The sequence below is a fragment of the Canis aureus genome, chromosome 4 (assembly GCF_053574225.1).
Source record: "Canis aureus isolate CA01 chromosome 4, VMU_Caureus_v.1.0, whole genome shotgun sequence".
In the NCBI taxonomy this organism is placed as follows: domain Eukaryota; kingdom Metazoa; phylum Chordata; class Mammalia; order Carnivora; family Canidae; genus Canis; species Canis aureus.
Window position 1 is genome coordinate 76,615,123 of NC_135614.1, and position 27,814 is coordinate 76,642,936.

The following is a 27,814-nucleotide window of genomic DNA, read 5'->3' on the forward strand; positions in this document are numbered from 1 at the left end:
TTCTCTTGTATTTTCTCCTTGTGATGTCAGATTTTTTTTTTTGTATTTACATCTTTAATGGATCTGGAATTTATTTTTATGAATTATATAGTTGGAGATCTAATTTATTTTTTCCAAATGTATATCCCAGTCTCCAAAAATCAGCTAATAACTAGCTTTTCCTTTCTTTACCAATTTGAAATGCCATGTTGATTATATCATAAATTCTTACAGATTTTTTAAAGTATAGTTTATATACAATGTTATATTAGTTCCACGTGTACAACCTAGTGATTTGACAGTTCTATACATTGCTCATTGGTCACCAGAATAAGTGTAGTCACCATCTATCAGCATACATTATTACAGTATTATTGACTATATTCCCTATGCTGTACTTTTCATCTCCATAACTTCTTAATCCCTTTTACCTGTTTCACCTATGCCCCCCCCCCACAGCCACCTCCCCTCTGGCAACCACCAGTTTGTTCTTTGTATTTATGAGTCTGTTTCTATTTTTGTTTGTTTGTTTTGTTTTTTAGATTCCACATATAAGTAAAATCATGTGGTATTTGTCTTTCTCTGTCTGACTTATTTCACTTAACATAATGTCCTCTAGGTCCATCCATGTTGTCATAAATGGCAAGGTATCATTCTTTTTATGGCTGAGTAGTATTCCATTGTATATGTATGTAAATGTGTTACGTGAATGTACATATATGTATATGTATACATATCTTCATTATCCATTCATCTATTGATGGATACTTAGGTTGCTTCCATATCTTGGCTATTGTAAATAATATTGAAATAAACATAAGGGTGCACATATCTTTTCAAATTAATGTTTTCACTTTCCTTGGGTAAATACCCAATAGTGGAATTACTAAGATCACAGTGGTTGCACCAATTTACCTTTCCAGCAATAGTACACAAGGGTTCCCTTTTCTCCACATCCCACAAATGTTTTTGAATTATTTCTGAATTTCCTAATAGTTCCATTAATATAGGTGTCCTTGTTTGGTACAATATCACATAGTTTTATTAAGTCTTTATAATATATTTTCCTAAGCATTAGAGAAAAAAATCATAATTTTTAGAATCAGTTTTTCAAGTAGCATAAAAATTTTTAAGGGGATTGATACCTTTAAGGTATTATAAATCATCAAAAACATGACATATTAGTTTTTTATTTCAGTTCTTCTTTTATGTCTTTCAATAAAGTTTGGTAATTCTTTCCGTAAGATTCTGCAAACTTATTTTTAGACTTATTCCTCAGCAATTTAAAGTTGTTGCTGTTAAATGAGATTGTTCTATTATTTTCTAGTTGATTGTTGCTGGTCCATGTTGTTTTTTATATGTTTAACTTGATTTCTGACAAACTCACTATATTCCCTTATTAATTCTGTTTGTTAATTATCTTGGGTTTTCTAGATTGAGAATAATATCAAACGTCTCATAAGACTGTAATCAAGGTGTCAGTCAGCCAGGCTGCATTCTCATCTGGAGACTTTTTTTTTTTAATAATAAATTGATTTTTATTGGTGTTCAATTTGCCAACATACAGAATAACACCCAGTGCTCATCCCGTCAAGTGCCCCCCTCAGTGTCCGTCACCCATTCACCCCCACCCCCCACTCTCCTCCCCTTCCACCAGACCTAATTCGTTTCCCAGAGTTAGGAGTCTTTATGTTCTGTCTCCCTTTCTGACATTTCCTACCCATTTCTTCTCCCTTCCCTTCTATTCCCTTTCACTATTATTTATATTCCCAAAATGAATGAGAACATATAATGTTTGTCCTTCTCCGATTGACTTATTTCACTCAGCATAATACCCTCCAGTTCCATCCACGTTGAAGCAAATGGTGGGTATTTGTCATTTCTAATGGCTGAGTAATATTCCATTGTATACATAACTGGAGAAGAATCTGCATCTAATCTCACTCAAGTTGGCAGAACTCATTTCCTCATGGTTGTGGAACTGGGGGCTTGGCTTCTCACTGGGCTGTCAGGTAAAGGGCCCTCCACTGATGGAGGCTGCCTCTGGTTCCTATAGGCTATCCACAAGTCCTTGCCAAGTGGAGCTTTCCAACATGTTCACTCACTTCATTAGGTCAGCAGCAAGGATGTCTAAAGAGAGTCTACTAGTAAGACAGAGTCCTATATAATGTAATATAATTATAGGAGTAGCATCCACTCACTTTTGTCAGACTTTGTTAGAAAGAAATCACAGTTTCTGCCACACTCAAGGAAAGGGAATTACACAAATGCATAATCACCAAACATCAGGGATATTAGAATGACCTTAGACTCTCTCTGCTATAGCCTATATACGACATCAAGTTATTAGAATATGTTAAGATTCTCTTGGGATTACCTTCACCTCTTTCTTGTATAGGATCCCTATTCCCTGCATCACATTCTTCCTCTTAGTTATACCCACATTTTAGTAAAACATACTCCCTTTTAGCTTCCTGACAAGGTGATAAGTAGTCAATTTTTTTAATCCTTGAATGTCTGAAAAAGTTTAAGGGATATTGTGCAAGACACTATGTTAGCAAAAATTCTGGACTTGAGTCAGAAACCTTATTCTCTGGTATTATATTCACTATCTCTAAGATCTTGGGAAAATCACAGAATTCTCTGAGCCTCAAATTCTCTTTCTAAAATGGATAATAATCCAAACTGTGCCTGCTTAGAGGATACACAGGAAGAGGCTTTGTATGGTGAAAGTTCTGTACAAATAGCCAATTGTTAAACCACTGATAGCTTGAAATCACCCATGGTGGGAATATTTACACCGTGGAAATTGACAAATACTACAAGGAGCTTTTATTTTCCTTTTTTAGGAGAGCCTATTTGTGAGCACACCATTTACTTACAAATGGAAGTGATTATTACAGCTGTGTTTATTGTTGTGCCTCCTTTATGTTATCATGGCCTAATGTACAGCTCAATTGTAGCATTGATCACAATGTAACATTATTATATAATAGGTCATGAATTCTTTGGGACATAAGACTGTGTCTTGTTTTGAAAACCCGTCTCCTTGCACCCTACTTTTTCCAGTACCTAGCACATTGACTGGCCCCTAGTTGATATATAATTCCATATTTGTTGAATGAGTGGCAAAAATATGTATGTGTAGGAGTTGAAAAAAAACAAGCATAGATAAAGGAGAAATGAAAGGGTTAGGAAAAGTATAACACATGAAATACTTTTTGAGAAGAATTCCCCAAATAGCTGCCCTTAATTGAGAGTTTTCTATGAGTAAGCATCATTCTAGGTGCTGTATAGAAATATTTTATATAATACTCTTGACAACTTATGAAAGAAGTATTATTATCCCCATATCACAGATGAGAAAAAGATGTCAGGAGTTAAGCAATGTGCCCTCCATGATGCAGGCTGGGGTTCAAATCTGATAAATGCTTATGTTACTTACACAGCATATTCCTACACTATGAAGTAGCAAACCACAATATTTATGAGCCTATACATTTTTAAAAACTAGAGCAAAATATCTCCATTTAAATTAAGAGGGAGAGCTGAGTACTATAGCAAACTCAAGAGCACAAACTCCATCTAAAGGGGATAGCTTTATTGAAGCTAAAACTTAAATTTTTTCGTGAAAGACTGAGAATCTAGGATTTTGTTTCTTGACTCAAATGTTGGTAACTAGTTCTATATAAAAATTTAAGGGATCCCTGAGTGGCTCAGCGATTTAGCACCTGCCTTTGGCCCAGGGTGTGATCCTGGAGTCCCAGGATCGAGTCCTGCATCAGGCTCCCTCATGGAGCCTGCTTCTCCCTCTGCCTGTGTCTCTCTGCCTCTCTGTGTGCGTGTCTCTCATGAATAAATAAATAAAATCTTTTTTAAAAATTAAAAAGGCTTGAGATAAAACATCTCTGAATAGGCTATCTATTTAGTTTAATATATATTCCATCCCCCCACATAAGTTTTGAACAGCCAGGGGGCAGCATGAGAGTATAAAGTGTCATTGAGGATGAAATGGATGAACTGAAAGGCAAGTCTAGTCCACTTGACAGTTTTGCCCAGAGTGCAGACACAGAGGGCAGGGAGGTCCAGCTATCATGTTGCAGAACAAGAGCCCACAGAGACTGGAGGAGGATGAGGTAAGGCCCCACTGTTGGTGCACATTCCAACTTCTCCAGGCATCCCCAGGGAGGGCACATTCCTCATGGTCAAGTAGCAGAGCTGTTGATTTAAAAGATTCTTAGAATATTCTATTCGATATCCTAGTGGAGTTTTCCTTTGCCTGGAAACAATATATCTAGGCCATGCCTTGAACTGTGGGACATCCATAAGCGTGTGTAGGAAGATTGTCATGACTGTAGACCCCTAAGCAGTTTCCTGGGGCCTGGAAGGTCCCTTCAGATTCCTCATCCTTTGATCTCTTTTTCCCTTCTCGGGGAAGAGTGCTGGTCACACCAAGTCTCAAGTCAGTTCTCCATTCTTTCCTATAAATTTTTAATTCTGGAGAAATTGGAAGATTGACTGTTGTCATATAGTGAATCTAAAGTTTTTCAAAGAAGTTTTAAAACAGTTGCCAAGTTAGTTACAATTACTTCTAGGGGTGCCTGGGTGGCTCATTCATTTAAGTGTCCAACTCTTGGTTTTGGCTCAGGTCATGATCTCAGGGTCCTGAGATTGAGCCCCACATTGGACTCCATGCTCAGCACAGAGTCTACTTGAGATTCCTTCCCTCTCCCTTTTCCTCCCCCTCTACCTCTTACCCTGCTCACATGCATGTGCTCTCTCTCTCTCTCTCTCTTTCAAATAAGTAAATAAAACTTAAAATTACTCCTAGAAAATCTAAGTAGCTAACCAATAAGCTTTATCCTTCCTTGAATGCAACTGGCTTTCTGAGATTATTTTAAATTTAGACAGGATGAGATGAAGAGGACTGCAAAGAAGTTTGCACAGGTCCAGGTATAAGAAAAGATCCATGTGACTGAGAAATTTGACTGCAAGTTGTGAGTTGGGCCTGGATGTGATTCACTGTTTTTCTCCAGGGGGCACCAAGTACTAATGCCCACCCAGACAGGCTGCTGGCATGTGATTTTAAAAAAACTTCTCTGGTATTTTTGATATCCTCTCCCCGCACGACCCCCACCAAAGCCCAACTGAGAATCCCTATGGTAAAAGAAAAGAGAAATGAAGAAGACATCCTGAGAAAGCAAGGCTGCAGATTGGCCAAGCTGGACAGAAAACAAAGAGTGAAGTCACTCCTTCCTAGGGAAGACAGTGAAAAGGTCCTTACTGTTTACTGCAACCTCACTGTGACTCCGTTGCCTTCTAACATTCCCCTGGGGAGATAATAAATAGATATAGTGCTTTACAGAGCAATGCTACTATTGTTCCCCTGCTGCACAAGGCTACTCAGAAATGATGCCCTGGGGCTGTAACCCTAATTTCTTTTTCACATTCACAAGCAACCCAATTCTGCTTGCAGATAAAGACTACAGAGATATTGTGCTATTTTCTCAATGAAAAAGAAGAATTGAGGCTATGCTAAACTCCACTGCAGAACAGAACACAGTATAATACATTCCATTATGCATTTATTCCCTCCACTGTGGGCATGTAAGAATAGTCCCAACACGCACACTCTTCTCCTCCCTTGGTGCTCCTACCATGCACCCTCTCCCATCTCACTTTCCTGTGCCAGTGCATTCCAGACCATAACCAGCCACTCCACTGCCGCTGTTGCCTCTGTGCACACTCCCACCCTGCTGGTCTGCAGCACCACTGATGCTCTTATTTTGGGATTCCTCTACTCTCAGTTTTCTCTACATTCCTTCATTTAATCCTTCATTTAATCCATTTTACAGATGAAGAAATTAAGGCAGAGATGTTAAGGAGTAATTCGTCCAAAATTATAGTATGTCCAAAATGCAAGTCCAAGTCACGGTGGACTCCAAAACATTGCTCTTTCTATCAGCTTGCGCAGGACTATCCACTTGCTCAGCCTCCGCCTTTATTTTACACCACTCCAGCCCACTCTCATCATGCACGCTCTTTTGAACATTCAATCACACTTTCCCTTAACCCCTTTCTCTTTGCTTCTTCTTGCTTCACTTCCTAATAAAAATTCCTGTCTTGTTTTTTTCATTCATTCTTACTTGACTTGTCCTATATGTGAAAAAGTAGTACTAGACAGGTACCTATTAAAGAAAACTAAAATTGTGCCTTTACAACTAAAAATAAATGTAGTAAACAACAGCACTATTCAAAGACTGAGAGATACTCAAAATTCCTCCAGAATTTCTACGGAAATGTGCATCCACTTTCTCCTTTTTCTCAGACAAAATATTTTTAACTTAACCATCAGCAGTAAATTATATTATTTTCAGTTTGGTGTAGTTTTTACACCAAAATTGCAATATTTCAGGTCAAAGAGAACTTTGCGGGCTGACTTGAGAACCCAACCACCAAACATACTATGGTAACTTAAGAAAAGGAATTTTTAAAACCCCATCTTAGTTGGTAATAGTTTGTTTAGTTTTAGAAATGTATATTATGGAAAAGTATATGTATAACGTCTCCAGTCAAAGTCTGTGCAAGCTCCTATTTAAGTCAGGACAGCAGCCTTCCTTTTCCCATAATCGTACACACCAAAGGATTGTTGCTTGTTTTTTTCCACAAGGGTAATTATCTAAATGTGTTTATCCTCTTATTCCTTTCAGCTGCCTGCCTGTTTGATCAATGAATGCGTAGTCCATGCTCCTTCCCCCAGTTTCCTGCTCTTCCTCATTATTTCAGCCCCATGGTGTCACTGATGAGCTTGCCTGCACAGCATGAATGTGAGGGTATACGATGTCATAGATAATTGAGAGATGAGATAAGATCCAGGATTTCATTTCTGACACCCTGCCTCATATTCTTTAGTTTGTTGTCAGGAAGACACGCTTTGGTGTCCCTAGGAAGTACATTTTGTCACACATATATTTTTTTATAAAGCTTTCATTTATTTATGAATTCAACATCTATCAAAAATGACCCTTGCTCAAAAATGAAATCCTGGTCTAGGATTTATGAGAATGGTATCCAGTTATGTTTCAGGACCATTTATGTGACCTTGGGCAATAAAATAATCCTATAATCCTCTCTGTGAATACAACACAGTTGCTTTCCTCAAAGAACTTGGCACCGTGGACTTGTATTTGTTTCAGCCTCTGCCCTCATAAAGCAGCTTATACTTTTGTGAGAAGACCAGATACATATACATAAAACAAAATGAGTCAATACAAACTATATTCAAACTCTAAAATTTGTCATTTACCTCAAAATGCTATCAAAAGTCAGTAAATGGATGTCCCTATGGATTAATATATGCAATGACTTAATGGAGGAAGAGAGCTTTAAGGTGAGTCTAAACACATGGATAGGTGTATTAGTCTGCTAGGACTGCCATAACAAAACACCAACTACTAAGTAGCCTAACAATAAGAGTTTATTTCTCACAGATCTGAAAACTGAAATTCTAAGATCAAGGCCATGGCCAATTTAGTTCCTGGTGAGAAGTCTCTTCCTGACTTCTACATGGCTGCCTTCTCAATGTGTGTTTATAGGACTTTCCTCAGTGCATGAGTAAGAATAGAGAAATAGAGTGAGCTCTCTGTTGTCTCTTCTTACAAAGGACTAATCCTATGGGATCAGGGTCTCACCTTTAGGACCTCATTTAATTATTAATTACTATTAATTATTAATTACTGACAGACAGTGGAGTGCCTGGGTGGTTCAATTGGTTAAGTGTCAAGCTCTTGATTTCTTTTCAGGTCATGATCTGAGGGTTGTGAGATCAAGCCCCGCATCAGGATTTGCACTGGGCGTAGAACCTGCATGGGAGTCTCTCTCCCTCTACCTCTGCCCCTCCCCCAATCTTTCTCTCAAAAAAAATTTACTTAATTACTTCCTTCAAGGCCCTGTCTCCAAATATGGCCACACAGGGTATTAGGGCTTCAGCATATGAACCTCGCAGGGAACACAAGCATTCAGTCCGTAACTGTAGGATATATGACCAAAAAGTGTGTGAGAAAGTGGTTTGGACCAAGGACAACATGAGAGAAGATGAGGACATAGAAAATGTATATATGAGGTCTGTGTGTGTGTGCACACGCATGCACATGCATGCGCACACACATGAGAGAACATTAAGTATCTCTTAACAAATACTTATTGAGTGCCTGCTCTGGACCAGGCAGTGTTCCTGGCACATAGCCTGCCCTCATGGAGTTACTTCTAGCAGGCAGAGAAACACACAAACATAATAAGTCAATTGTTTTAGTAAATGTTATCAAATGTGTAAAAGTGATGAGTACTATGGAAATAAGAAAGTAGAGCAGAAGATGAGGGTCAGAGGTACAAATGGTAAAGGGGAGAGGTTGAGAAGTTTCATGAGGGTAGTCCACATAGGCCTCACTGGTAAGAGAACTGAACAAAGACTTGAGGGAGTTAGTGAAATGGATAAGTTGGGGAAAGCATTCCAGATAGAAGAAGATAAAACAAAGGCCTAAAGGCAGAAAATTCTTGACATTCAGCAAAGAATGAAGATGCCACTGTGGCCAGAGGGAAGTGAGTAAGGGCAAGAGCTGTAGGAAAGGTCAAAGTGGGCCTTGAAGACCACTGTAAGGATTTTGACGGTTACTGTGTATGAATTGGAAGCCAATGCAGGGTTTGAACAAAAGAGTGACAAGACTCGACTTTTTAAAGGCTCACTCTAACTGATGTGTGTAGAGTTAGGAGCTGGGAGGCTGGGAGGTGTTCATTGCAATAAACCAGACAAGATATAATAGTGGTTCAGATCAAGGGGATAGCAGGGGAAGTGAGAGATGTGCTCTGATTCTGGACATATGTTGACAGCAGAGCCAAGAGAATTTACTAACAGACTGAAAGAATGAGAGGAGTCAAGAATGATTTTGAGTATTATATTTCTATATTATACCAAATCATTTCACTACAGTTAGAGCGTTTCTACCTTCTCTGCCCCACGCTATTCTGTTACTTTGCAGGAGAAATATGTGGGACTCAGAGAATCTCACTGAGTTATCCAGCCTTTACATTAAAAGATTTAGAACCAAATCTTTTTTGTTCATAATACAGAGTATAACTTTATTTTATGTTGATTTAGAGCAACCTGTATTGTTAAATACAGACATTCCTTTATCACTGAAAAATTACTGTTTAGCTCCCCCTATTTCCCTTTTTAGTTGATTTTTCTCCCAAACCAACATCTCACATGCTATATATTTTACTTACATATCTTGTTTATTGTCTGTCTCCTCCACTAGAATATAAGCAGCAGTTTTTCTCAGTTTATTCATTTCTGTATCTCTGCTCCCTAGAATAGTGACTGGTACATGACAGGGTTTCAGTAAATATGTATGAAGTGAACACAAGCATGAATGTTTGGAAGAAAGAAAGAGAGAAGGAAGGGAGGCAGAAGGGGGGGAGAGGGGGGAAGGAGATTAAATGATGAAACTGAAACTGCTTTGTGAGCACACATTCCACAATGCCCTTCGCTAAGGGACACAGGAAAATCAAACTCTCTGGCTTTTTAGGTCTCATAGCCACACACATATCCACAAACAAAATAATAAAATGGAATTTTAAAGTAATAAAATATAAATCAAAATCAAATGAAAGAATTGTTAGTTTTTAAAAACTAAATGCAACTGTTGTGAATTCCCTTCCCACAAATGACATTGAGTCTGGACACATTTTCTTTACTCCAGAAGATTTGAAATCCTGCCAGTTTCCACTAGATGGAAGATGAAAGCTATGGCAGGAGTTACAGAAGGTATGATATACATTTTCTTTTTATGAATATTGACCAAATAAATCAAGTGGTACCATTCTCCCAAATAATGCTGAACTGTACAGCAGCACTTGGGGCTCATAATTCTGAAGCCACTCACAGAAGGAAACATGCTACATGCTTATGTATGAACTGAAGAACTAAAATTTCAGGGCACAAGGTCACGATTCAGAAAGTTAGCCTTTCCAAACCCCAGTCCCCATGAATCAAAATGCAGTATAGACAGCAGGCATGGGACTGATTTCCTGCTACTGAATCAGTAGCACTGTCTGCTGCAACTTTTCTTAGATTTGGATTGTATGAAGACCTACTCTTGAAAACACTAAATGGATATTTTCAATTAAACCATATGTAATATCGGTATTTCAGTTTAAAGTTAACAAATCATGTCCACACATCTTACCCGTCCAGTGGGCTAGGTGGAGCTCCCTTCCCCAGGTAAGAGGCAAATCAGTTAAAGTCTCGAGTCCGTGTAGTCTCTGTGCCAAGTACCTTGTTTGTCACTCCAAACTCATTCTCTTCCTTTCTTCACTCTCTCCCTCTTCTTTATCCTCTGTGCCTGCGAAGCCACTGGACCACAGCAAGGGCCCCCTGGGCTTCTGGCTTCTCACTAGGCTTGGCCAATGACAAACCTTCTCACTAGCAGGAGAGAGGAGGGCAATGGAGAATAAGCCCTAGGCCTTTATTTCCCCAATTCCCTTCTTACCAGGCCTTCATTTTGTAAGTAGTCCCCTTATTAAATTCTTCTCAAATCACCAGGTTTGAGTGTGCCCTCTGTTTGGTGCTAGAACCCAACAATGCACAGGCTTAATAAGTACGGAGAAAAATAAGACTTGTACCCAAATATGTTAACTCCAAGTCCAGGCTTAGAGAATTAAATAGGCTTCTCCTATCTAATTGTCAAGGCTATCAGTATGATGAATCCTTCTTTTTTTTTTTTTTTTAATTTACTTATTCATTCATGAGAGACACACACAGAGAGAGAGAGAGAAAGGCAGAGACACAGGCAGAGGGAGAAGTAGGCTCCATACAGGGAGCCCGACATGGGATTCGATCCCAGGACTCCAGGATCACGACCTGGGCTGAAGGTGGTGCCAAACCTCTGAGCCACCCAGGTTGCCCTATGATGAATCCTTCTAGAGGAAACCTGATTGACTGCTTCATTCTTTTTTTTAACAACACCAAATGCTTCTCTCACTTTGAATTTCATTTATTCAACCTGCCCACCAGCATTTGTTGAAAGCATACTCTGTGTCAGACACCTTGCTGTGTGCTAGAATTACAAAAATGAACAAGGCATCTCTGTCCTCAACTTTCTCAGATCAAATGAAGGTAGGTGTCACACATTGAGATCACTGGAAGCCAATTCTGAGGTCGAGAACAGCATGCAGAAAATTAATATGGGAGTTCAACACCCACAGAAAGGCAAGAATGAAGCAGGATTAGGCACAAGGAGAAGTTGAGCTGTGATGCATTATCAGTGGAAGTCGCAGCTGACCCTACAGAGAGTCCTGAAATTCTAGTGAGCTTCAGACTTGAACCCACCTAGGTGTAAGGGCCAAGCCTTTAACCTCTATGTTGGGTAGTCACTGGATGCTGACCACCCCAGAAAAGGGACCTAACTTGGCTTAGGTCTTTTCAACAAAGGCAATCCCCATAGGAAACTGACATTTGAGGGCTGTCTCCAGTGGCACTTCTAGCATCTGCGGGAATATGTTCTTCTTTCCAGAAGAAGGATTGGTACCTCTTGTGTTAGAGAAAGGAGAAGAGACAAATAATTACACAAAAATGTCATTAGGTCAGGCATGGAGTATTATGGAGACCCAAAAAAGGAACTTAATCCAGTCTTGGAGGTCTTGAAGAAACTTCTTGAACAGGATGATGCTTAACTTGAATCCTAATGAGTAAAGAAAAAAATAGGCAAACAAAGGAGATGCAGTATGGCAAAGCCTGAATGTGGCATGGTATGTACAGAAGAAGGGAGTTGTCAGTTTGTAAAGTTTGAGGCTGGAAAGGCAAGAAATTAAGCTGGGAAAGTAAGCAAGACCATATGAGGAAGGCTTTGAAAGCTGTATCAAGGGACTAGGGCTTTAGCCTAGAGGCCAAGGGGAGAAGACCCTTCTCCCGAATATTCCTTCCTTTAGGGGTTTGCAGTGAAGGCCCCGAGAGGGCCCTGGTTAAGGTGGGCTTCCCGTTCTCCTCAGCCTGGTCCATGTTGATGCTATGATCACATGCAACCCTTCCCCTCTGCTTAGCTCCTTCTTCTCTACCTTGAAGGATGTCCTCACTGAGAAGTAGCTGCTCAACAGAGGGCTGTTCACTGAATATCCCATCTCCAGAGGCGGATCTAGTTTCAGCCCCAGGGAGTGGATTCAGGATGAGGCACAAATAGAGGCTACTGGAGGCTTGGAAGAATTGATTGATCTAAAGAAACCACTATTCCATTCTGTTCAATGTCATGGTTGTAACTCAATGCCACCTAAGATGCCAGCAAGGAAAGGATTCCTGATTCTCATGCTTTTGTTTTTCTACAACACTAGCCACACCCAGCAAGTTATACTCTTGCCTCTATGATGCAAAACTGGAGAAAGACAATTTAGCCTTCTTCTGAGCAAGCAGGATGTTAGGCTCCTACAGTAACAACTGTCAAACACAAAAAGATCTCTGGGTAAACCAGGTATGCAAGCACAGTCCTGTGTTACGACAGATTCAATCACAGCAATGAAGGAGACAGCTGAACATGTTCATGCCTGACGTGAATTTCATTCTTTGAGAAACGTTCCTGTCATGTCAGGTTGGCCTGTGAAAGAACATTACTCTGGACAACCATGTCATCTCAGGAGTCTATTTAGACAACAGTTTAGAAATATTAACGACAGTTGCTGATGGCCTTTGATTCTGGTAAACAGACTTGATTTCAGTTGAACTGTATGGAATTTGTCAAACCATGATTTCTTTTTCCCCCAAGTTAGAAAAAGGCTCCAAGTTCAGTGTGTTTGATTTAGACTATTAAAGTGTTAAATATAACATGCTGTGAAGATGAGACCGCACACCTGGGTCCTTCCATTTTCCCGAGACATGCCCTTGGGCTCTCCTCACTGACCACAGAAATTTAAAGATAAAATTCCATGCAGAACATTTTGCTCTCTTTTAGAGAGTAAAATGAGAACACCAGGGGGAAAGGAAAGCAGCTTTCACCAGGGAGGAGCCCTGTGAGGGTCAGAGTTGAGAACAACCTCAATTTGTCTGAGCTGTTACTATAGATTTAAAATATATAGCCATGCAGTGTTTTTGGCTGATTTCCCAGGGGCATATATGCTCCAAATTCCAAGCTCATCTATCAAGAGCTGTGTTTAATGTTGCTTAAGATACTGTGGGTGTTGCTAATATAGTCTTCCCTTCAGGGAGCATTTTTCCCTTGAAAGTTTTCATCATGGCTTGTTTGAGGCAAAGGCCTTAAAAACACATCAAGTGTTTTGCTCTGGGTATCACCACACCCTGACTGCTCCTCCTTATTCTATACCTCATAGCACATAGAAATGAGTCTTTTCATTCATTCTTCCATTTGCTAAGCCTTTAAGGATTGCATTTGTTCCAAATACTAAGCTTGGAGGACTTAGGTAAGTGGGAGAGATCAACAAGTCAACACAAAACCATAATCCAAGGTGATTATTGCTAAGAGATTTAGAACAAAGTGCTTTTGGAATATTTTTCAACAGTCTTGTCCTCAACTAAATTATGGGCTCATCACCATGATTTTGCCTTCTTAGACTCTTCACTATGCCCCAAATGTAAATATTTCTCATGTAGATTGGATCTTTCTAGAAGAGCATTGTTCTCTATTTTTCCTAACGGATGGGCCTAGAAAGTCTGTTTTATACAAAGCCATTAATTCTTTATTCTGTTATAGCTCTACTATAGCCCAAGGTTACTGGGAGATTTTTGACCCTCTTCTCCAAGGTACCATGCCATTCCCAATAATAGCTAAGAAGCACTTGGGCTTTTGTGCCATGAAATTCATTCAAGAGGCCTTCTTTTTTGAAGGATTTTATGCAAAATATTGAAGATGTGAATTCAGTCACTGGCCTCTCAAGCAGAGAGTTCTTTCAAAACAGGAAGGAGCAGCAGCTAAATGTTCTCTCAGTTAAATCATCTAAAAGCATAAACACAGGAATTCCACTTCCTTATCAATTTATTTATCTCCAGTGCCTCTGATGGCTAAAAGAAGTGATCTCACATTGTTGATTTGGTTGGATAACTATTTTACTTGAGCTCTCTTGCAACAAGGCATTATTTGGAATATGTTAGAGGGGAGAAAATGTAATGCCAGCTCTTTAGAACAATTATGGAGAAACTGCCAATGGAGCTGGCATTTCTTTATAAACAGTTGGCTTCAAATGGTCCAGAGATTAATGGACTGGAAGCAGGAATGACCTCATCAGCTTTCACCTTGACGTCACAGAAACTACTATTACTTGCTCTTCTCTCCTTCAAACAAAGGGACTCAAAGCTCTTGGTGAGTCCATATCCCTATTCCCATCACCACAAGCCATCATGCATTTAAATGTCAATGCCTCTCTAAAGGGACCTCAGCCCTACTGAACCAGGAAAAGGGAGAGCAAACAGATGCTTATCTGCAGGACCAGAGGAACAAACTGCTCTCTGGTCTGAACCTGAGTCTGCAGCTGAGCCAGGCACCACGAGGATACTGTCTGGCTGGAGGCCATGGTGCGGCCCTCTGTGGAGGCCCGGCAGCCTGAAAGAGTTCATTCACTCCACATGGGTGAGCAATTTCCTCCCAAGTGGCTACTCACCAATGGCAGACCCAATTACAGACAAGATTGATGAGTCTTCCTTGAGTGCTGAATCTACCTTAGTTCTTTTTTCTTACTCTGAACAAAAATCTTCACACACAAGAACTGAAAACCTGGGACAATTCTCATCGCAAATAATGGGATTATTTCTTTAAATGGAGGGAAAAAGGAAACAAAGAGGAAAGTCACAAGAAATATTACAGAAAGTAACTCAGGAAGCACTGCCTTCCACACCTCCCTCCTATACACACACACACACACACACACACACACACAGCCCAGAAGGGCAATAATTCTCAGGGCCAAGAGTTGAAGACTTTTTCTTACCAGTGTGGGAAAAACCATTCACCCTGTTCAAGAGAATGACATGGGCTGTCTGCATTCTCTCCCTTCCTGGCTTCATTCCTGAAGCCTGGGTCTGAGGCTAAGGGGAAGAGTTTGTTTGCCTTTGTCCCATTTTATCTAGAATAGCTTCTTGCTAGAACTGGACTGGAACCCCAAGCCTCCTAAAATTTCACCTACTAGCATTTTCTCCCAGAGCAAGCTACATAACTTACAGGGCCCTGTGCAAATATATACACAAATATGAGATCCTTGTCCACAAAAGCAAGAAAAAAAGTTTTTCTATTGTGATCTTTCAGCTGGTCAAGATAAGGGGTTTTTTATTCGCTATTTAATGTTGCAACAGGGAACTTCCAGGTGAGCTCACAGGTGTCTGGGGCCTTGCCCCACAGTTTAGGGTGCATATAATTGACCCCGACCCTCTTTCTATCCACTTCCATGCCCCCACCAGGGTTTGAAGACAGCGGCAGTAACTGGGCACTCTCAGGGAGTGGGAGGCAGAGAACCCATCCAACAGAGGTGGTGGGAAACAGGAGCACAGGTAAATCAAGGCTCCAAACCCCCCTGTGCCTGCTTCATTGTCCCTTTGTAGCTCATTTACAGAGCACAAGTTTGAAGATAAAAGTATCTAGAACTTCATAATGACAACCACAGAGCATTAAACCCCAAGCAAGAAACCCTATCTGAGCTACGGACCCTATGCAACTGCACTGGTTGCCCTGTGGGTGCCAGCCCTGTTTTCTTCTAATACTGCAAATATGCATATGAAGGTAAAAAATTATAAGTTTCTTCAAACATATAGATTTAAATAAACAGGAAACACATACACATGCATTTACGTGTGTGTGACCAGCTCTTCCCTTTATTGTTTTCTTAAGCTAGTTGCTCAGATGCAGGATTACCGAGACAAAAATATAGACATTGTTGCGACTCTTGATGCCTGTTGACAGACTACTTTGCTGAAGGATGTGGTGACTTCCACTACCATCAACAGACCTCAGCAGAACAAGTTGAATACATCCATTTAGGCACTGGAGGATAAATGTCTCAGTACAGTTTTGTTCATTTTTGTATAGAAAAGTCAATCTAATTTTATTTTCATTTACATTAAAATATTATTTTATGTACTTTAAGTCTGAAATATTTTGAAAGCTTTGAAAACCATCAAAATTTTTAAAAACTAAAGCATGCTCTTTAGGGATGTCATGCAACAGACAGTATTGTAAAGTATCACCTTTCATGTTGATCTTAATGGGCAAGTTTGTGTCTAGCAGAAAAGGAGAGGAGAAGAGAAAAAGAAAAGAAAAGAAAAGATAAGAAAAGGGAAAATTAACCCTCAGTGGGAAAGTGTTTTACCTTAAAGTCATGTCATATGTGGCAGTTGGATTTATCTCTTGTCATTGCAATAGGACAAACAAACACATCTAGTCCCATAGCAGACGTTATCAGTACTCATCTGAAGTCCTTTACCACTTGCTGCTTTTACTGTGGTTACTTTTATGTATGTTTTATTCCCCATTCTTCCATTCTCAAACAAATCATAAACCCCACAAATTTGATGCAGTTCTGCATGATCCCACAACACTTAGCACATTGATAAGTACAGAGTCCTCACAAGACTTTCTAAAAGCATCATGCTGAGGTCCGTTGTTCCTCGTGTGTAGCTATTACTAGATTTATGAGTTCTAGGTAGAATCATATGGTAACCATGAACTAAAAGATAAAGAGTCAAATCCAAAAACATTTATTGTATATATGCCTACATATATGTGTAGGTATAGGTATGCAGACACACACATACAAGAAAATGACTTAGGTAAACCTGCAATACCTGCACTATTCAGAGCATACAATAGTTGCATTTTCCCTAAATTATTTCCTAATTAATATCAAAATTCAAGACATTTAAGATGTAATGGAAAAATAGTTTCCAACTGACAATAAAACTATATATATATAAGTTTACAATGCATTATACATTAAAAGTCTACAAATACTATAATGAAACTAACAAAAAAATGAAGTTAAATATATCACCAAATATTTTTAAATTGAATACTACCCTTTTTCTTAAACCAGAGTTGAAACCAATAATAGTAAATATAGGCAACTTAGGGATCCCTGGGTGGCGCAGCGGTTTGGCGCCTGCCTTTGGCCCAGGGCGCGATCCTGGAGACCTGGGATCGAATCCCACATCGGGCTCCCGGTGCATGGAGCCTGCTTCTCCCTCTGCCTGTGTCTCTGCCTCTCTCTCTCTCTGTGACTATCATAAATAAAAAAAATTAAAAATATATTTAAAAAAATAGTAAATATAGGCAACTTAATACAAAACACACTACAAATGGAAACAAATATTTTTAAAGTAGATTCATCAGACAATGCAGTTACTAAATATAAGCATCCTGGCCAGTAAGAAACTCTACATATAGCTATAGATCTAGGCATAGACAGATATAAATATATATTATGAATAATTCAAAGTACTATCATCACTGCATTCTCAGGGAAGGGAGACACTATATAGAATACTAACATAAAAACAAAGTCTAGTGAGCATTCATCATGTGAAAGGTATTCTGGGTTACTTTATGTAATTCTCACAACAATCCTAAGGAAATAGACACTGTTATCTGCTGTTTTGCAGAGGAGAGAACCGAGACTCAGTACACTCGTAAGCAGCAAACAATCCAGTGTTAGCTTCTACGTTTGTCCCCTCCCATAGTGTTATTAATGGATTCATTATCCTTAAAGCTTGGACCAGACCACCAGCTGCTCCTTGCTTAGGAAGTCAGTTTGTAGGGTTACCAGATTTAGCAAATTAAAAATATAGGATATCCAGTTAAAATTGAACTTCAGACAAATAATACATTTTTTAGTGTAAATATGTCCCAATACTGCATGTAACATACTTATATTTTAAAATGTTTCATTGTTTATCTGTAATTCAAATTTATCTGGAGATGCCCAGTTCCTCTGAGTGACTATCACATTTTCTTAAATGACAGCAAAGTGGCTTTTTGAAAAAGATAGAATAAATCCAGGTTAAAGTTGGCATCAGAGACAAAGGCAAATCCTGTCTCCATAGATAAAATCTCCACTTCATAGCAACAAAAGTGAAAATCTCTCTTAAACTTGCAGATTGGGCCAAATAGCTCCATCGAACCCTTCCTCTCATAAGCCATGTAAATCTTAATCAATATTTACAGAATAAGGGCCTTTTGACCTTTATACTTCTCACCTTGTAAATAATGATAACATTTCACTGGGTTGTTTTGAAGGTCAAGTGAGGTATTATATGTAAACATTTACTGTAAATGTTGCTTGAGGATTTGTGTTTTTGGACATATAAAATTAAGATGTCATTTTTTTCCAAGAACTAAGAATAAATGTTGTTAATCCAAGCCACTTTCAGTACACATATAAACCAGGAAGCTTAATATTTAAACAGATTAAGATAAAGACTAACATACTTGAAACTGTATTTTTTTAAAAAAAGAAAGATTTAAATTTTGAAATCAGCTATAAAAAATCACTTAGTGTCTGTTCAAGCAGCCATAAACAAGTAAAACTAATCTTTTTCATTCCTTATTTTCATTATTATTTGGTGTCAACTATTTTTAAATGATACAATATCAAAAGCAAGTCATAATATTAAAAGTTATCCTTTTTTCTCCTTTTAGCTGAAAAGTGACCAAGACATAGTTACATAGAACAAAGATTTAATAAAATCTGCTAGTAACCGGGATCCCTGGATGGCTCAGTGGTTTAGTGCCCACCTTCAGCCCAGGGTGTGGTCCTGGAGTCCTAGGATCGAGTCCCGGGATCGAGCCCCGCATCGGGCTCCCTGCGTGGAGCCTGCTTCTTTCTCTGCCTGTCTCTGCCTCTCTGTGTATCTCTCATGAAAAAATAATTTTTAAAAAAAAATCTTTAAAAAACCCTGCTAGTAACCAAAAGTAATATGGGAAGAAGAAAAATAAATGCTACGTACATAAAGGATAATAATGAAATAATGATTTTTGAGGTAAGTTTTAATTTACCAACATTTTTCAGATATTTGCTCAAGTACTTGCTTTTTTAGAAAAGTCTTGATTTTTTGTTTTTTTGTTTTTTTTAGAAATCTCCTTAAATGAGAATTTCAACTCTTTTCTTTACAAAGGGAAACATTTTTCTTTAAGAAAAGAAAACACCTCTGAGGAAATATTAATTGAAGTCTCAAATATTCAAGTTGGATTGATTAGCTGAAGCAATTGGTTCCCCAAAATTCCTTTGTAAACTGACAACTGTCAGTCTGACCAGGGTCAGAATACTTGAAATACAACTCTACTACTAGAAACTCCTGAAAGAATTTGAAGAAACTTTAGGGAATTTGAAGGAAAATGATGAAGTTATAGAGCAGAGAGAAAAAGCTGAAGCTGGTAAAAAATAAGTGTAATCTTGTGGCTTCATACAGCAGGCAGCTGAGGAGATGGGGTTGTAAGAAAAAGGATATAGACCATGCAAGGCAGGAAAATCTGAATTCTTGTCCTGTGTCCACTACTAATTTGCTGTGACATTGGGCAAATCATTCAATCCCTCCAAGCCTCTGTCTTCCCATTTTCAAAACAGAGACAGTAATACATCACAGGGATATTGTGAGGAGAAAATGAGGTAATGTGGCAAAAAATGCACTTTTTTAAAGTTAATAAGTGGTTGTTATAAACAATATTCTTACAGTATTTATAAAGGAGTAGAAGCTAAAAGCTAGATGCTCAGGAAAGAGGAGACTCAATGAAGGAAGATACCTTAGGCAGAATTCAAGAAGTTTATACAGTAGAGTTCATTTGGGTACAGGAAGAAAAAACTGGGGTTGGAAAGGTAGATACAGAGTCCAGAAGATGAATTAGAGTTCCAGAAATTCTGATGCTAATTGGTACATAGACCTGGAAATTATTGTAAAGATTTCTGTTGTCTGTACACTCATAACTAAAGTCATTATACATATAAGTGGTTCTTACAAAATCTCTTCACACAGTAACAACTTCATTTGTTCTGTGCCTGAGTCTACTGAGTGGAGACAACCCAGGATATGAGCAGTGACTCAGGAAAGTGTAAAAGAAAGGTTGTGGCTTTGGAGGAGAAATCTGTGATTGGATGTGATGGAGGAAAGTTTCTCAACTGTCAACCAAACCAGATAGTTGCATTCTACTTGGATGATTTCATGTTTTGCAATGATTCCAAATTAGAAACAGTTGGCAGACAGTCAAATCAAATCACATTATGAGTTCAGTCTCATCTGTTCCCTCTGCTGCCCTACAAGTAGGAATGAGGAATGATGAATGAGCGACCAGGTACCATATCCCCCCAAATTCCAGGGATGTATAAAAGTGATTTCTTGAGGTCTGCTCCCCTACTTGACTTAGGGTTAAAGGGACCCATGGGGGTTATACCCGCCATGCCAAAAATGTTCTCCAGAAATGTGCTTCTATCGGCCTTGTCAATCTCCTCATTAATTCATAGCCTTCTCAAAAATAGAACTTTTTATATGAGCTAATAATGGCAGATTTGAATTACTTACTTTGCAAATCCTACATAAACAGTCTGATAACCTCACTCTAGAATGTAGGTGTTGACACCTATTGTTTTATGCTTGATTTTATGGGCCTCTGGCAAAATACACATTAATAAAATTCTTAATTAACATCCCATTTCATTATTATATTGGTGGAAATATCTAAAGGAATATGCACAAAACTATATACAATGATTTTCAGGAAATGGAAATGATCACAAGGGACTTTAACTTTCTACATGATACAATTCTAAGATCTAAAAAAACTAAGGGTCCAAGGGTCCTCCCTAGAGAACGGTGCAATTCAATGTCAGATGCTAGTTCTCTGACTAAAGCTAAAGCCTGAAGTAAATGTCCCATCCTTACCTTTCCCCCACTGCTGCCTCATCCTATGAAAAATAATGCAAGGCATGGTCAAGTCAAGGACACCATCCGAAAGAAGCCAGCAAAACAGGCAATAAAGACACTGAGAGCTTTAAACTCAAGATGCTTTCATCTCCAAAACAGCATGTTCTTTCTCTTTGGTTCATCTAGTGTTTCTGACGGAAGTCAAATTCTTCTCTGGCTTCCAAGAAAGATTTATGACCAAAAAAAGAACAGATTTTACCTGGCAGCGGGTGCGTACAAGGTTTGTTCTCTTTCATAGCAGGCCCAATTGCTCTTTATTTTGCAGATGCTAATATTAGACTCAGTTAATCATTGCACATTCCTTTTATTAGGTGAGGAGCTACATTCTTGAAACCACTCTCAAGAAAACAATCCTCCACTTCCAGACCACCCTGAGTTGTAGACTTGGGGTTTCGGCAGCAGTAACACTGCTGGGTCATGTGGCAGACGTCTGGGCAGCCCAGAGACATCTGTTCTTCAGCCTCAACCCTTTGCAAGTGGTTCAGGAACTTCCTTTTTTCTTGTTCACTTGGCCCAAAGTTGTTCCTTCTACAAACATCCAGAAGGTGTTAGTACCACCAGAGTATCAGACTTTATTGCCGCTTTCCCGATGGGCAAATTGGCCTGTAATGAAGGCAAGCCTACTAGAATAGGATGTATTCAATCTACTTTATTTGAAAACGTAATTCAGACAAGTTAGATCCATCTGAGTTTTATACAAAATCTGAAATAGTTAGACCATATTAGTTCTGTTAGTTCTCAGTGAATATGTCTTGATTCTAAGAGTCATTTCTAAGTTGATAATTCACAAATTAATAGCCAATTTGCCATAGAAATATTGTGGTTAGTTTCTGAGCCAATCCCCAGATTTCTCCTGAAAAATCCCCATTTTTCTCCTGAAGCATAGTACTGCTCTAATAGTACAATGAGATCTCATTACCACTTTCAACAATCTGCTTTTGAAACTAAAACCTCCCAAGTTCCCACTGAGGATGTTAGGGAGTTATGCTGAGACTCTCATTCATTCCCTTCTGTTCCAGCCAGAGTAATCTGCAGAACTCCCAACAGTGAGATGGGGATCTCAGAAAGCAGAAAGGGGATCCTGGGGGGAGATGAGGTGATGGCAGCAACAGAAGTCTAGGCCTTCAGTGACCATCAGCAAGCAGCGGTGGGTGTCCACAGTTTACAAAGCGGTCCCAGTCCTTGCTAAGTGACAGTGATGGTAGAAACGGGGAGTAAGGAAACAGGAGGAGGAAAAGGTGGCCCCTCACAGAAGCAGTGATGCCTGCAGGGAGATAAGCTTCTGGCTTGGCCTTCAGTTCACAAGAAAAAAATACTTGTCTTGAATTAAGAAGTGGTCCATTTGATGATCACAGTGGAACACACCACACACATGGACACACGCGCGCACACACACACACACACACACGTGCGAAAAACACATGTTGCCAACAAGATCCTTAGGGGAATTGTTTCACCAAAGAAAATAAAATGATGTATAATTGGCACATTAATTTGAAATATAAATTCTTCCAATATGCTCAAAAAACATTTATTCCCTTAAAGCTTTTAGCACCTACATCTCCACCCCCAGATTCCATTATCAGACCTCACTCAGAGACTATTTATTGGGTACCTATTCTGTGCCAAGACCAACCTCATGTATCTACTGTCAGTTTGCACACCCTACAAAGCCTTTGCTCTGCATCAGCAATAAACTCACTTGCCCAGTTCTTTCCCACATACTGCCTCTGGGCTCCCTCTTTCTCTTCTCCTTTGTTCTTTCTCTTCTCTAAAATTAATTCAACCTGACTGGCCCTCCTAGGAGACCTTGTGGGTACAGCTTATTCTAGAACCCCACTCCTGGTCGTATCCCAAGCCCAGACAGAAAAGATTCCACCTCTTCTCCCAGGATGAGGACGAAGACACCAGTCCTGGCTACAGCGAGACTGAAATAGGATAAATGAGGCCTCCCTCTATTTCTGTCTTCCTTCTGTTTTCTAGGCTCTAAAAGCACTTGTTTCTTTTTCCTTTTTTCTTTTCCCTCATTCCATTTTCCCCATTATATCCTTTCATTTTTCTTCTCTTTCATCCTTCTTTTCAACCTTTATCTGTGAAACTCTTGCATTCTGCTAAGTGGTATAGAGAATCAGGGGAGAATCAAGTATACACATGCTCAGCTCACACAGAGGAGAAATGCATATATCAGGCTGCAAATAATGAAAACAGGAATCAAGAAGTACATCCCAAAAAAACTCTTCTTGGAAAAAACTCTTTACAGGCATTCATAGAAGGCTCCAGCGTCTTAGACTTCATTTACATTTCATAGCTTTTACTGAATTTTCTTCAACTGTCTCTCCAAACATACTTCTCTGGTCCATAAACCATTTCCAGTGAAACTTGGATCATACTGGATATAATTCCTGTAACTTTGCAAGAATGTAAGACAGACCATTCATTTCTAAGCAAAGCTCTCTATTTTAAAAGGTCATGTTTGCCATTTCTCAGTCAGCATTGTTAAGAGTGCCATCCTCCTCCATTCTGATAATCATGGTGGTCTGTATTTTCCTAATACAGTGCGTACTTGGGACCCTGCATGCCATTTTAATTTCATTGCTTCCTTATAGACATTTATTTATTAAATTATGAATAAGTCTGTTCAAATTCTGTGGGGCCAAATGTGAGAGAAATACTAATAGCATTGGATATTCCCAGCCTCCCCCAAACTATCATTCCTTTTAAGTAAAAAATTTTTCATCCTAAAATTAGATAACATATAAGGCTTGGAGGTGACTTCTTTCAGCACATTGCAGTTTCCTTGGGGATGATATAATATGGAGAGCATCCAGGCTATGTTGTAAAGCTTGTGAAATATTAGAACATTAAGGTAACCACTTACTCCTGTGTGTCTGAGTATTCCGAAAAGTCAGAGGAATATCTCACTGATCCACTCCTTCCTGGAATTTTACTTTTAAAATGATCATGATGTAATTAGGCAGCCTGATCCATAAAAGCCACCTAAAGCAAGGAACTTCACCTGCAGGAGAGGTATTAGCTCTGCACTCCCTCTTCCTGGAACATGGTGAACACACAAAGGCAAACTCCTCTTTAAGCCACCTGGGAAAAACAGAATCTCTCTCCTGGGAGTCTAGCCAAGGAAGAGAACATTTTGTTAATCATTACTCATTATCAATTTGGCCAAAGAATTGTAGGTTTATTTTTTTGCATCTGGGTGGCACAGACCCTGGGCAAACTTTATCATATAAATAACTAGTTTACAATTCTGGGTGGTTTCCCTGGGGCAAAAACTCTCCCACTTGTCCTTCTGAATTTCCAGTGGGATCTATTTCACCTTAATTGACATTTTCAGTCATCCTCTTGGTAAAATGGAATCCTCCATGCAGCTCTTCAGAGCACAGGAAGATTTTCTGGGGGGAAAAATGTTTGTACAGACTATCATTTTCATGTACAGTTATCCTAAAATGGAATAATCATTAAAAACACTTTTGTGCCTTCTTCTGCCTCATTATCTGGTGTTGTAAACTCAAGGATAGAGATGGCCTTTGGGAATAGGGGAATGTTTTTCAATACTGGTAATGGATCTAGCTTTTCTTCCTCAAGATTAGTTATTCAGTGACCTTATTTGATTTAAACAAGCCATGTCGGTTCTTTTGCTTTCAACAAAAAGAAAAGTCCAATAGGAAATCCACATTTACTCTTATGGATAGCAGATATGCATTATTAATGACTCTAATCCTCAAAGGCACACTTAACAATCATTAAGTTTTCATCTCTTATAATGCTCCCTTGGGGATATCTCAGGCAAAAAACTATTTGCTTAGATATGCAAGAGATTGTTAGGCCTTTCATTTTGTTTCTTTCCCTCAGCAAACTTGGAAAAACTGAGACTTTCACTCCTCTGATATGAGACATAAAAAAGTAAATTAAAATATTCTGCTTAGAACCTACCACCACGCAAGATGGACTAACCAAGATTGTTCCCTAGTCTAAGAAAAGCCAACTCGTTTGGGCAAAATCAAATTGTACTTTTCTGGGGCCCCTGGGTGGCTCAGTGGTTGAGCATCTGCCTTTGGCTCAGGTTGTGATCCTGGGGTCCTGGGATCAAGTCCCGCATCAGGCTCTCTGCAGGGAGCCTGCTTCTCCCTCTGCTATGTCTCTGCCTCTCTCTCCATGTCTCTTGTGAATAAATAAATAAAATTTTAAATAAATAAATAACATTTTGTGAAACATCAGTTATTCGTACCACATGCTATGAACTCTGATATTTTCATCTATTTTAACCTATTCAATTCTATTTCATTCTTTTTAAAATACTAGCTGTAACTCACAAAATTGGTTTCCCAATCCATGATATACAGTGTGAAAAAAACTTCTGGGGGACAACTGGGTGGCTCAATGGTTGAGCATCTGCCTTTGGCTCAGGTCATGATCCCGGGTCCTGGGATCGAGTCCCACATCGGGCTCCCTACAGGGAGCCTGCTTCTCCCTCTGCCTATGTCTCTGCCTCTCTTTCTGTCTCTCTCATGAATAAATAAATAAAATCTTAAAAAAAAAAAGACTCTTGGGAACAAGAGGGAAAGAAGTTAATTTTATCATAAATCCTCTAAATCTTCCCACTTCTATTGAAGATACTTAAATTTCCCATTGAGGATGACATTGCTTTGGCTAACTCTGTTATTAAAATGTAAATGAACCCTGAATGGGTAAGAAATTAAACTTGTTCTATCATTTACACCTTTATGAGACTGAAAATATTGCATGATGTCACATCACAACAGAGAAAAAAGGTCAGCTTAAATAAGGGAGGGGGTGGCAGTGGAAGGAATGCTCTGAGGAAGGACTGAGTGAAGGGCTTCTAAGGAGGCTAGGGCACCTTGGGATCCTAGATCTTTGCTCTTTCCCTGTGTGAAGGTGGAGACTTTTTTTAAATAACATTTTTTAAACATTTATTAGTGTCACTTATGGTAAAAAAAAAAAAAAAAAAAAGTTACAGATGTGCATGACCCAGTTGTTAAATAGAACATTTCCAAGATGAACACATACCCTAGCTTTTTTACTCACTTTCTAAGATAGCCAGTTCCTCTTTCTCCCCCCCTAAAGCCTCCTCAGCATGCCTCGAGTTCCCTGGCTGTCCCTCTCCAGTTCAGCACATATAACAGGGCAGGAATAAGAAATGCAATGCAGAAATGGAAGGAAAAGAACCCACCACCATAGGGCCTGCAGTGGGGTTTCCATCAGGCAAGGGAACAACCCAGAAGCAGGAGGCCCCACCTAGCCCCACCTCTTCCCGTTCCCTATACTCTTTCTGCCCCTGGAAATGTCCTTCCCATTCCTCTCCACCTTGCTCACCTTTTCCAATAAGAAGTTTCTAACTGTGCTAGCCCTGCTCTGAGCCCCAGGAGTACTTTCTGCCAATACCACTCCTCCGTCCTTTCAGAGCAACTTGTGCATCAGAGCACCACACACAGGGCATCATCACTGTTTGGTTGGCTGCCTCAATTATTAGTTTATCAGTTCCTTGAAGGACCTATGATCCTCTCTAATACCCAAGACAATGACCATGCCCCTCATTCATTCATATCTTTAATTCATTTAACAAATACTAACATAGTGCCAGGGCACCTGGGTGGCTCAGCGGTTGAGCATCTGCCCTCGCTCAGGTTGTGATCCCGGGGTCCTGGGATCGCGTCCTGCATCAGGCTCCCCACAGGAGCCTGCTTCTCCCTCTGCTTATGTCTCTGCCTCTCTCTGTGTGTCTCTCACGAATAAATAAATAAAATCTTTAAAAAAAATACTAGTTTAGTGCCAATACAGTGAACCAGATGTAAGTAGTGTGGGGATGAGCTGTTCTCACAGAGTATGTTGTCTATTTGTCAGTGTTGTCTACTTGTTAATGAATAAATATTTGCTGAGTGAATGAAGAGATGGAAGAGTAAATGAATGAACCCCATACTGCCATATATTGTTACCTCACCACTTCATCATGTACACCCATCCATCCCAGGACAGCTTTAATTGTGAGGAAGTCCTTATATTGAATCACTGTGTTGCCCTGAAGCTTCTATGTATTAGTCCATAAAGAATAGGAGCAGCTGACAACAGCTGCTATGTCTCTTGGCTTTCTCCTCTCCAACCTAAACATCCTCAGTGCTTTCAGGAGTCCTTAGGATAGCTGCATCAGCAATAACCATGGAATGATTTGAGTTGCCTCACCCGTCTACTTGCTTTCCTAGAAACACCTTCCATGTGGTCTGTAATCTCCTATAAATATGACCACCATGACAAAACCCCAGCCTCCAGGTGTGCTAACTATTGCTGCACCCCAAACTCCACATCTACAGACCCAACCTCCTGCTATATCAGCTTCTCTGAAAAACACATTCTCTCACTGACTTAATATTAATGTTGGCTGCACACTTACACTTGGACTGTATGGGGTTATTTATCCAGAAACTCCCTTTACTTCTTGAAAATTTGGAATGGCCCTCCTCTTTCCCCCTCCCCATAAGCACATTTAAATGGCTATTTTGAAAGCTTCCCTTTCCTACATGATTATGTTCCCTGGCTACAGAGGAGCCCTTTCCTGGTGTCCTATCAGAATTCTTCAACAGAATTTTCTGAGCCTCTTTCAAGTATAGTAGCAAAAGTCAGAAGAGGTAAGATTCACAAGCATTTAAGGGTCATAATGCTGCCTAGCATGGAAAGATGGCCTGTACTGAGAGAGAATAAAACCCAAAGGAGAATGCCACCCAAAGAGAGGCCAAGACTAGAATGGAGAGCACCAGGGCTTTTGTATCCCTTGCCCCATTTATCCCTAAAACCCAGCAGCAATATTCCTTCCCTCCGTCTGGTTGTTCTTGGATTCTGAGAGCCAATAAATTC

The 27,814-nt window shown here is 39.5% G+C and overlaps 1 protein-coding gene across 21 annotated transcripts in view; it reads left to right on the forward strand.

The window, feature by feature from the left end:
• LOC144313027 (uncharacterized) overlaps window positions 1-22,425 on the forward strand; it is a 196,180-nt gene extending 173,755 nt beyond the window's left edge. For 12 of the 21 annotated variants that reach the window (XM_077896309.1, XM_077896308.1, XM_077896313.1 and 9 more), the window contains 4 exons: window positions 6,690-6,806; window positions 9,738-9,802; window positions 21,059-21,152; window positions 21,244-22,425. In XM_077896309.1, the coding sequence (XP_077752435.1) occupies window positions 9,768-9,802; window positions 21,059-21,152; window positions 21,244-21,564 (450 nt within the window). In that variant the 5' untranslated portion in view covers window positions 6,690-6,806; window positions 9,738-9,767 and the 3' untranslated portion in view covers window positions 21,565-22,425. Of the gene's footprint in view, window positions 1-4,886; window positions 5,026-6,689; window positions 6,807-9,737; window positions 9,803-21,058; window positions 21,153-21,243 lie in introns of all 21 variants that reach the window. The other 9 variants (XM_077896315.1, XM_077896316.1, XM_077896325.1 and 6 more) reach the window with 9 other exon arrangements.
• Window positions 22,426-27,814: the final 5,389 nt, after the last annotated feature.